This window comes from Lingula anatina, chromosome 8 (assembly GCF_051362555.1).
Source record: "Lingula anatina isolate TDL-2025a chromosome 8, LinAna3.0, whole genome shotgun sequence".
In the NCBI taxonomy this organism is placed as follows: Eukaryota; Metazoa; Brachiopoda; class Lingulata; order Lingulida; family Lingulidae; genus Lingula; species Lingula anatina.
Genome location: NC_141774.1, coordinates 19083291 through 19095360, shown reverse-complemented (window position 1 = coordinate 19095360; position 12070 = coordinate 19083291). Strand labels below are relative to the sequence as shown.

At 39.3% G+C, this 12070-nt stretch overlaps 2 protein-coding genes across 2 annotated transcripts; one reads left to right on the top strand and one right to left on the bottom strand.

Annotated features, from left to right (window-relative positions):
- The first annotated feature begins 2789 nt into the window (after window positions 1-2789).
- LOC147760515 (uncharacterized) lies at window positions 2790-4584 on the top strand. Its single transcript, XM_086994243.1, has 2 exons — window positions 2790-3682; window positions 4023-4584. The coding sequence occupies exons 1-2, from the start codon at window positions 3362-3364 to the stop codon at window positions 4512-4514; spliced, it is 813 nt and encodes a 270-aa protein (XP_086850369.1). The 5' UTR covers window positions 2790-3361; the 3' UTR covers window positions 4515-4584.
- Window positions 4585-9255: 4671 nt separating this feature from the next.
- On the bottom strand, window positions 9256-11879 carry LOC106165329 (uncharacterized). The gene is made up of 4 exons (XM_086994704.1): window positions 11817-11879; window positions 11469-11588; window positions 11078-11166; window positions 9256-9588 (listed from the first exon to the last, which is right to left on the bottom strand). Exons 2-4 carry the CDS (start codon window positions 11583-11585, stop codon window positions 9432-9434), a joined length of 363 nt encoding a protein of 120 aa, XP_086850830.1. The 5' UTR covers window positions 11586-11588; window positions 11817-11879; the 3' UTR covers window positions 9256-9431.
- Between the last annotated feature and the right edge of the window lie 191 nt (window positions 11880-12070).

The following is a 12070-nucleotide window of genomic DNA, read 5'->3' as shown; positions in this document are numbered from 1 at the left end:
ATGAATGTGAAGGTTGTCAAACTGGGGCCGTAGCGATAGTCCGAAGGTTCAATAGTCCGAAGGTTCATTGGTCCGAAGGTTCAATGGTCCGAATGTGCATTGAAGGTTCATTGGTCCGAAGGTTCGACAGTCCGAAGGTGCATTGGTCCGAAGGTTCATTAGTCCGAAGGTTCGATAGTCCGAAGGTTCGATAGTCCGAATGTAGGCCCGCTGTATAAGAGTATAGTGAATTACATGTACAGGGGCGGATCCAAGATTATTTGAAGGGGGGTCCGCGGATGCAAAGCCCCCACCCCCCTTGGCGTAGGATCTGGGGCCCGCTAAAGGGCCCCGAAAATTGTTGGTGTCTCAAAATGACCACCTAGTTATCTAGATACACATCTGTGAATATCTGTAAAAAATCTATCAGTCGCCCTGGTAGAGGGTTTAAAAGTTAGGTCTGCACGGGCAAAAATAACGTCAATACTAGCATATTACATTAGTTACAAAAAAAAAAAAAAAAAAAAAAACAAATCTTAATGTTTTTCATGGGATTGGAAGTTGACGATATTTAACTGCAAAGGTTTATTTTGTAAAATCAAATGGAAATTTTCTCACGAGTCACGAGTGTATCTACTTTTTGCATAGTACGTTTTTCTTCGTTTAAATGAATTTGTTACAAAGACAGCATTTTTGATGTTGTTCATCAGATTAGAAGTTTAACTGTTTTAGAATATTTCAACATGTTCAAACTGCCTTCTCACTTGTATTTTACGTTTAATAAATAAATAAATAAATAAATAAATAAATAAATAAATAAATAAATAGGCCCACCGGGTTGATATGGCGTTGCCACATTTCTATTTCAGATTATAAACGTTTCAGCACCTTCGGTATTGCTGGGGAAGAGGGGGTGGAATTAAATATGTATTACTATTTGTGGATATTTGAGCATATTACTGTATTCTGATACAATTTTTATGTTTAAAGCCCTAGTAAGGGAAAAGTTTGTTTTCGTAAATGCTGGTAATTTTTGTTTATATGCCAAGTTTACACTCCAGTTAATTCATCCTCATCCCTATGAGTAATACAATACTGCTGGCGGAACGGCTGTTTTTTTTTTTTTTTTTTTTTTTTTTTTGGGGGGGGGGGGGGTAGGGGAGTGGGCTGTGCGAACAACAACATAGTTTGTTTGGAAATGCAATTATTCTATAACTTTTACATAATTTAAGTAATGTGTAGGTTAGAAGAATTTGAATTCTTATCATAGTATCTTAAGACATCGTAAGAAACTCAAACTAATTGTAAAAGTGCTCTTGGATAGTTTGGATTGATGGACTGGTAAAGTCAGTCCAGGAAAAATGCCGTTTACCCGTGTGAAATTTGTTTTCTAAGGGAGTTTGCGCCTTTTCAGAGCTTACCATACCTATACGGTAATAAATATCAGGTTGTAATTAAATCATTAATTAAGTGGGTCAGTACTAGCAGTCAGACTATTACTCGAAAGCCCCATACCTGTACCTCGAGTTGATATCGGCATTTTAGCCAGGCCCATTACGATGTCAGATATATGGATCTAGCGGTACCTGGTTCTAAAGATCTAAAGGTTTATAGGAATCTGTTGGTGGATCTATCGGCACGTAAATTTAACGAGACGTAAATCTATTGAGACGTGTATATCGGGACGAATATTTTATTAGGACGTTTATCTATATGGCGGACCCCAAAATCGCACGTCTCACTTGCGAGATCTACGAGATGCCAGTATGAAATGCCACGTACGGCCTAGACACTTACGATTTTAGATATTTTTCAAAAGCTTAGACAAAATCATAGAGGATACAGAGGATGTAAATCCTCCCATTTTTGCATGATATTGCACAGCCATTGCCTTCCTCTGCAAGGAATTTTCCTAAAAAGGGATATACGCGTAGTACATGGGCACGTTCAGGCTTCGCAAGGAGAAGGGGGTTTAGAGGGGGTTCTGACTCCGCCCCCTTCGGTTTCTGAAAAGAAACCACACTGATATGTCCCTCTTGACCGTACCAAATGGCACCGTTCGCTCTCTTAAATACCCAAAATGTCGAATCCCATTCAAACGGGGGGAGGGGGGGGGGGTCAGCTTTGCATCCGCGGACACCCCCTCCCTCTTTAAATGTTCAGGATCCGCCATTGGGAAGACAAATGCACCCGAGGCTTTTAGTTTAAGAGAAAGCATAATGAACATGATATAATGTTACGGTTAATAACAAATTAAAATTGGTGATTGTGTTTGGGTGTGCCCGATGTCACTCCATTGTGTTGTCTGTCCCTGTGCATCATTGAAGATGTCTCCCATGTGTTGGGTCTGTGCCTTTTCTCCTCCACCCTTTAAGTATCAGAAATGGAACCTGGGCTGCAAAATACCTTGAAAAAGATTTCCTTCATTCAATTACCTGTTGTCATTCGTATTTCCGTGCAATTTCAAAAATAATCTTTAAAAAAACTACGTAGATAGATGAATTACCGGGGATGACATTTTATTACTCGTTTTCTTGGTATAATAAACATGTATATTCTGAAGATATATTTGAAAATACCTGGCAATTTGCTACAATGACCATGTTTGAAAGTTTAAAAATAATTTGAATAGATGTCGAAAGTAGCCGAATATTTTATTCCACTTTCAATATGGCGACTTACGTAACAAAAGGAAGTCGTGGTGGCATGGTCCTAATTCATGGGCAAAATAAATATCAAAAAAATAAAGTCACTGCCAATTCCATTCATTGGCGGTGCTGGCGAAAGACTTGCCGGGCAACGTTAAAAACGAATCTTTTTAACGTGGATGTTGGGGCGAGAAGAATCGGAATCATAGATGAGTCTCCCCACAACCATGCCGACGACAGAGAGATGATAGAGCAGTGTGGAATCATCCAGGAGATGAAAAATGCAGTGGAAGACGATGTCACCCTTCCCATAAAACGGACATACGACGCCGTCCTAAGACAACATGCTCAAGGTGGGGGTGACCAGGCAGCTGTCCCTGAATATCATAATGTGCGGTCATCGCTCCACCGAGCACGCACAGCCCATATGCCTGCTGTTCCCAGGCAGGTTAATGATGTCATCCTTCAAGGTAGGCCTAGCATTTGTTAATTGGAAATAATGAAAAGGCCCCTCAAATTTTTGCGATATAGCATATCCATGATTACATTTGGAACTGTTTGAACAATTCAAACCCAGAAATAAAACAATGTTGCCGCACATCCCATTAAAATCATAACTAACACATTTAAAGTTCACAGCTGTAGCAATGTAAAAATGCACTACAATATTAGAGGCGCATGATTAAAATACAGAAAATGTCTCCTTTTTTGGCCACCCTCCTTGTAACATATGTATGTGTAAACATTATCATTTCGTTTCATTATATATTCAATTAGGTCCCTGGGCAGAGACATGGCGAGGAGAGGAAAACGTAATCCATCAGGATAATGCATGGGGGGTCCTTGTCTTTGGCACAGATGCCAACATAGAGGTTCTGCAGACATGCAGACAGGTGTATATGGACGCCACATTTAAAAGTTGTCCTGCCCCTTACACCCAGTGCCTGACTGTTCATGGGCAGCATAGAGGGAGAGTCATCCTTTTGGCCGCTTGTCTAATGGATGGGAGAACTGTTGGGCATTATCGCCAAGTTCTGCAGGCGATAAGAAGGAAGGTAAATGCCATTTACGAAGATAGATTAGAAGCAAAAACAGAAGAAATTGTTTTACCGTACATGTACCCACCCTGCACATGGTCTTTTTGATTTCTTACCGACCAACTGAAGACTTTTAACCTTTGAAGGATCAAAACAGAATTTAAAGAAATTTTATTCATCTGTTGTTTCTCATTTAAAGAGCAAAAATAGAGCTTAAGCAACTATATCTTAGCAACTATATTGAAACCTGGAAATTTCATACATTTTCCCCAAAAAGCAATCCAATTTTCGTTATATGTGATTTTTTAAATTTGTAAATTAATCACTAACTGGTCTCTATAATCTTATCTTATCTTAGGTGCATCAAGTCACTGGGCACCGATGGCGACCAGAACTCATAGTCTGTGACTTTGAGCAAGCCCTCTTAACTGCAGTCGAGACAGATCTTCCCAGAGCAACGGTTCAGGGGTGTTATTTTCACTTCTGCCAATCACTTTGGCGCAGGATCAAAGAACTAGGCCTTTCACAAGATTACAGAAACAATCGTAGATTGAGGAGATGTCTACGAAAGTATATGTCAATTGGTTTCTTACCAGTAGCTGTGGTAAGGCAAAATCTGATCCTCCTCACCAACAGCAGGCGTACGCAAGCCCTTGTTGCCCGATTCCCGGCATTGACAAATTTCATTAATTACTTCCAAAATAATTATATGAACGGGAATTTCCCACCTGCTATGTGGAATGTTTATGACAGGGGAATGGATAACCGCACAAACAACCACGTGGAGAGTAAGGCTGTGTTCACAATACCCGAAAAACGACAAGTAATATTGTCTTTTCGGGTATTCTGAAGACGGCATAAGGCCATTCTTGAAAGATTATTGCTTGATAGAGAGAATTGATGTAGTATTTTGTTAGTGCATCTTTAATAATACATTTTATCCAAACCGTAATGCGATTAACGTAACACTCTTGAGGATCGTAATTGCACTTCATAATTAGTAACTTGGACAGCTTTAAAACAATTTGCAATGATATGTAAATATGCCTAATTTATTACTTATTTTAATAAAATGTTTTTTTATATTTTGTCTGTTAAGGTTTCCACAGAGCCTTGAACTTCGCGATCGGTACGCGTCATCCCTCCCTGTGGAGATTTATAACTCATTTGAAGGACCTCCAGGCTCAAACCGAGCGGGCCATAACAGGAGCTAGAAGAGGAGATGCCCCAGCCCCAAGAAAACTTAAATGGAGGAGGTTGGACACTCGTCTAGAGAGGCTTAAAGCCCAATACCGTGCCGGCCAGCGTACAGTTGAAGAATACTGGGATGCAGTCTGTCACTGCATTGTTGACTTTGTTTGAGTCTTTGACCCCATTCCCACATTTAGATCGATCTATCCCGGTGGGGAGTCTCACTAGATTACTGTCAGCTTAGCCGGCTACTAAAAATTGTGAGAGGGTAATTAACTATAGTGCGCCCTGGCCAGTGAGGACGGAGGAAGGGGCATTGAGATGCAAACAACGTACCAACTGGATCGATCCAACTCTTGGTAAAGTGTAGTCAATGTAACCAGCTCAATTGTCTGACACGCCCCTCTTGAGCACATACAAAAGGTAATTAGCCCTTAACTGCTCGAGAGGGGCATGTCAGACAATCAAGTTTATAACAATGGCTGTATTTAAGCGAGAATCCCCGCAGAGTTGGATCGATCCAGCTGGTAAAGTGTATGAATCTGAATGCTCCCTTAAACTTTGGGGATTGATTAATGTGTTATCAGGAATGTGAATGGGCCCTCTCTAAGACCCCATTCTCAGAGATTAGATCGATCCAACTGGATCGACCTAACTCCTTGGGGGTTCACGCTAAATAGCCTTACAGATTGTAGTAGGCGGGACGGACATTTAAGCCGGATTATCTGACAGTAATCTAGTGAGACGGGGATAGATCGATCTAAAATCTATGGAAATGCGCCCTAAGTTTGGTGCTTTTAGGTTGGGGCTGTCTCTGGGGTGGATACAGACCGGTTGTAAAATGCATTTGGTTGTAAAAAGATATTCTACAGATACATATTTGGGACACCCTGTAAGACAAAATTGAATTATACTCTGGAGTTAGCCTTTCGATGTCTTTTGAATAGCCATGCAATAAGATGAAAATAGGGGCGCATTCAGATTAACGCATCGCACTAGCTGGGTCGGTTCAATTTTACGGCAGATTCATGCTAAAGTACAATCAATGGAAAGAGCTTAATACTCTCACGGTTAATTACCCCCAGCTGCTTAGGGAGGGGTGTCAAACAGTTAAGCTGATCAAGATGGTTGTGCTTTAAATAGCGAGAAACCCCGGCAGAATTGGGTCGACCCAGCTTGTACGGTGTGTGAATCTGAATGCGGTCTAAGGGTGCGTATTAATTAAGTATATCGATTCAATTCGGCGGGGATTCTTGATGAATGCTATAGATGAAAAGATCAACTCTTTATCCCTGCGCTCAGTACAATGCATAAAAGCTGTTTATTATGCGCGTACGCTAGAAACAAGAAGAGTAGTGTTAATCAGATTGCATTCATCGAAAATCCTGCCGAGTTGGATCGATCTGTCTACCAGAACCTATTCTGCCTAGTACGGTAGTTTCATTGGGAACGCGTCGTGAAGAATTACCTAGGCCGATGTTACTGCTTTTGCCATTAAGCAGCGCGTGTTAATGTCAAATTCAACACGCCACTGTTGATTTCAGCAGATTCGTTTTCGAGAGGCTTGCACCATGGGTAACTTTAGTACAGTTTTAGAGAAGTTTTGTTAGTGTAGTATAGTATATTTAGTCAGTGTGGTATAGTTTAGTTCTAATCAAGACCATTATGCTCTAACGGTTCTTTTTTTTAGAAATTTTAGTTGAAGTGATATCTTAGTCTTTATATTGGTATATAAAAAATAGATTAATATAACTACAGCTAATGCGCCTACCGTTCCCAAATCTATCTCTTCTGCCGAATTATTTCAGGTTTGATAATGCGTACTAAATATCACAATCAGTACTAACAGCACCTTATCACTAAACGCATTTATCTGAAAGGCGAAACCTAATAAAGAAATACGGATTATGAACTTTTTTCCTGGGGACAGTGTAATAAGGCCACATAAAATGAAAGGATATTCATTTTCAGTGTCGTCACAATATGATTAATATCTCTGTTGTAACAGTATTTTTCTATGACGACAAGTTACCATGAGACGTAAATCAGAGCAGAGCTTTAACCGACTGTTAAGTTTTTTGTAATGTAAGAATATGTTAAAAGAAATTACGTTTGTATAGTTCTGTAATCGACGAGATGTCTGTATAACCAACATGTTCTTTTTTTTTCATAACAGACAGGCTGCTGTTGTATGTCCAGAAAGTTTTTTTCAAACTCACAGTGACTTATATATGTTAATTTATCTTACACCATAACAGATACATAGTATATCATACATGTGGTTTGTGTCTGCGGTATATCAAGTACATTTTTGTATTGCACACCTGCTTACCACTATTCAAAACGGTGGGAGTAGAAGTTAATTGATCTTTTTTATGGTGAACTAAAAACTGAATAAAGACAGTTGCAGAAATAAAATAATAACAGAAATTGAGAAAACAAATAATTATACGAAGAGCTTAAATTAAATAATCAAGGTAAATACACCCAGTAACTCCTGAACAAAAAAAGAAATGTAAAACAGTAGATAAAAAAATAAATTAAATCAAAAATAATACTTACTTTCCCTATCAACTCTGAAAACGTTTCCTCACAATGATAACATCAGAAATAACATATTAGGGCATTTTCCCCTGCAACTCATTTGGCTTAGTCTAGGTGAAGAAACGGTAACGGTTAATTGTATCCCCCATGACGCGGAACTGGCAGAGGCCGTACGAGATGGGTCGGGATTAAGCCCATGTCTACCGCCACGCTCACGCTGGTGGTACGGTTATTGGTCGCTGGAGGGTGGAGTTGCCTTTCTTGAACCGACCTATTCATCCAGTCTTGAAAAGTCGATTATCACTGATTTTTTACGAAACTGTTGACTTGATATTCATGAGTACAGGGTGGACGTGAACCGCAATCGGTCTCTAGAAAAACGGGATTCTCCCGCAATCCAAAAAATTTCGTACTTTATTGCAACACCCGTTTTTTTTCTTTTGAAAATAATCAGTGTGCGCTTAAAGGTAGCCTTGATGGAGCGTAAAACCACTTTTATCAGTTTCTTATACAATTCAAAAATAATAGCACAGGCCATTCGATTAAATGTCATTATAGGCGTCCTCTCATTTTATGCGTTCCAATCTTTATTCAATATTTCATGTGAAACATGTATGGTGTTCATGAGTTGGAAAGGGTAGCCATTGCATATCCCCAAACTTCCCCACATTGTAAAGAGTAGTTCACGGAAACAATACAACCTATATGGATAATTTTCACGTGCGTTTCGGTCGCACTCAAAACGAAATGATAAAGATTCTAGAAGCTGAGTTCACACGAAAGTTAATCACCCCCTAGCAGCTCCAGGATTGCTAATCTGATTGCATACAGTGAGAATCCTGGTGGAGTTGGATCAATCTACGTAGAATGATAGTTTCGTTGGGATTGCACCCTTAGATTCCGTTTGTAATTATAATTCTTAAAATCGAAGAACATCTTAAAATGTTTCGGACTATCGAACCTTCGGACTAATGAACCTTCGGACTATCGAACCTTCGGACTATCGAACCTTCGGACTAATGAACCTTCGGACCAATGGACCTTTAATTTTCGGACTAATGAACCTTCGGACCAATGAACCTTTTTGTTGAAAATCTGATGAAAAATTTACGAATTTTCGGACCAATGAACCTTCGGACCAATGAACCTTCGGACTATCGAGACGCCCCCGTCAAACTTGTAAATTCTCCTTAAAAGTTATAAAATTCCACATTAAATAATATTATATGATATGTCGGACATATCTGGCCGTTCTCTGGTCGTAGGACATATATTGCCTGTCGGACACCTGTTTGGTTTCTTTATTAACCAGGAAGTTCTAGTCTACAACTTCTTGGTTTAACTCATACATTGATTGTCTGACGTTGTGGAACATTCCGCCGTTTTATAATTGGTGCTCATTTAAGCATTACGCTAGCTGTATCTTGGAGAAGTACAGGGAACCGAGCGTTTATTCATTTATCTATTTTTATTTTTTTAATATTTTAACCAATGTAAATATTCAGTCATATACTGCTGTTTGGGCATACGCGTAAAGCATTCCTTCTGTGATAATTGAAAGATATGATTAAATTCAACATGGAATAGTTTGAGTACTTTATAGATTGATTTCCTTTTGCATTTTTTTTTTTTTTTGCTTTTTCTTTTTTTTTTTTTTTTTTTTTTTTTTTTTTTTTTTTGAAGTGGACAAACAGTCGATGAAAATGGATCACGTTTGGACATTTTTGTTGTAAGGGAGGTGGAGCCTGGCGAAGATTAAAGTCGCCGATGTTCCCATATCGTTTCCCGATCAAAAAAGCTCGTTTGTGTCAAAACCAGTATACAATAATAATGAATAAATGAAACAACGACACCTGTTGCGATGCTATCTGAATTTCATATAAACATCAATATTGTTTCACATAATTTCAAATCCTAATTCATAAAACGAATTTCGAAAGATAATTTGTTGCGAAATATCGATTCCCAATGATTTTCCAAATGTCAATTAAGGATGGAAAAATTGCTCAGCTTTTCATCCGCGATATCAGAGCTATTGCAGATCAGGGTCGAACTCCTTGGGGTCAATCTTGCCGTCATTATTGGCGTTCATGTCGTCAAAGCCTACGTCCTTGGCGGCCCTTTTCCCGTTTGAGCAAGTACAGGTAGTCTTCTCCTTTCGCGACATGAACCACCCGCTGACTAATTTACTAAGCAAATAATGCAAACATCTATTTGAATTCGTATATTACTTTTTAGACATTCTCTACCTTATACCAGATCAGCGATGACCTTATTAATATCGATATTTTATCATTACTTTATCATTATATTTAACATTGTAATTCATTATTTATCACTATCATTTATTTCATCACCATTATTATTATTATTATTATTATTATTATTGCAAAAAGGGGACGTGTACAGAAAAGCCAGAGAAATACCCCTGAAAATCACCTGATAGAAGATATGATTGATAGGGAGAGCTTTAAAATATAATACGTTCACCACGAGTGCTTTTGGATACATATGGTTTAAGCTTACAACACTGCTTTTCAAATTGGCCAGATGATATGGCAAAACATGCAACTAATGCGCAGACCACACTAGCAGCAAAGTAAACATAGTTCACTTATATGTCACCCTTTTAAACTTTAATACATACATAAGCACACTCTTAATATATTGTTGCGGCGTATCTTTAAAATACCATTTCACGCCTTAAACTGCTCGATGCATTATGAAATGTTGGCCAGAGTAGAAAACACCAATCCCCACGTTTAATTTCTGAATGGCTGCGGTACGGTCATGCCCAGTCTTCGAGTATGACGTCACGCGCAATCCATCTTAGCATCTATTTACGGCCAAGCAGAGAAAGTAACATACATTTCAGCAGTGCTGAATACAGCAGCGCTTTATAGTACGTATATATTCAGAACAGATGATCCGCGACCTGAGAATCGAGAGCACATTCAGAACAACTTTATCTGCCGACTAACCCGCGGATCAAACATGTTCAACCCACTTATAATCAATGCCAACCTGTGCCCTGACGGTCTGCCCGCCTCTACACGCGCCATCCCTGCAGGAGTCTAGCAATTAAACTCCAAAACAGAGATTTAGGCTTCGTTCACATGCAATGTCTATTTTCTAAATTCTATTTTCTATTCGCGCTATCTTATGATCACGGTCTGTGCACTGAATATCCCGCCGCGTAATTACTGGCACCGCGAGCCAGTTACTTATAGTAACTTATAGTAACTGGCTCGCGCTGCCAGTAATTACGCCGCAGGATATTCAGTGCACAGACCGTGATCATAAGACATACCGAAAATAGAAAATAGAATTTAGAAAATAGACATTGCATGTGAACGAAGCCTTAATCCATTTAATGGCTCTTGTGGGGGGAGTGGAGCCATCAGAAGATAAAGCGGCTTTATTTTAATGGGGTCGGCCACATTTAGTCCGCAGATCATCTGTTGTGAATGCGCTCTAACTGATCCGCCGACAATTGCAAAAGCCCCTTAATTCCCTGATGGTCTTCCTGTCTCTACATACACACGCGCCATGAAACGGATTAAATCTCAGCTCCGAGATAGAGAGAGCTTATCTCTCATTTGGTCTGAATGCGCACTATCTATCTCCAAGAGAGAGAGAGAGGGAGAGAGAGAGAGAGAGAGAGAGATTTCATTTTACGTTATGGTCATGCCGCAGTCCGCTCTACATGAACGTTCACATTTGCAGCCAAATATGTTACATTTTCCATATGAACAGTAAGGGGTTCCCTGGAATGGAAATCGTAAATCAATTACTCTCTCTCCCTATCTCTTTCTCTCTGCTCTATACCCCTCCTAGGCACACCCCACCTTCACTGCACACGCATACAAACGCACTGGCACACACGTCCTTACAGAATGATTTGCTTACGACCATTTACGTATAGAATTTCAATGAACAATATAAAAAATAGCGTTCTAGCTTTGTTATACATTTATAACCAAAATGTATGATATCATTTTCCACTGTAATGCAAAGTTCGCCTCATACCAAATTTGTGTTCTGAATATGTTCTGAATGCGCTTCCCACCTTAGTGCAGTCCGCACAGTAAGTATTCTTCTTTGTAAAGCAGCAGTCGGATTCAGCTTGGTGCATTAAAACTGCCAGAACCAACACAACTAACGCAAAATTGGCAAAGGTAGCCATCTTCTGAAATGTGAAGTGACAACATGGAGTTGACACAAAGGAATCTTAGAGGACAGTGGAGCTCACATCTCTTCTGTCAGCATCTATACTAAACTTTCAGATGCACGCTGACATAAAGACTTGAGATGTCATACTATATGGTGTTCTCTAAAACCCAAAGTGCAAAAAGGCAATCGGCATCGTGAAAAACTATGTAGAAATTAAAGAAAATATCTTGGACAGAATTTTTACCTGAGTAATCCTTGATTACTTCTCTCTCAGTCTCGAAATGATTGAAAAATGTCCACAGTTTGAACTATTAATACCGTTTTCAACAGCAGTGCAAGCTCAGTCAAGGCATCAGCTTTTGAAGTAGTGTACACGCCTGTATTCAGAAGAGATCAAAGCATGTGGAAAGAACATCAAAGTTATGTACTGGTAAAAGTATTTCACAATGATTTTACCGAAGTCTGAATTATCATTTACAGACTAGTTCGGCAATGCGT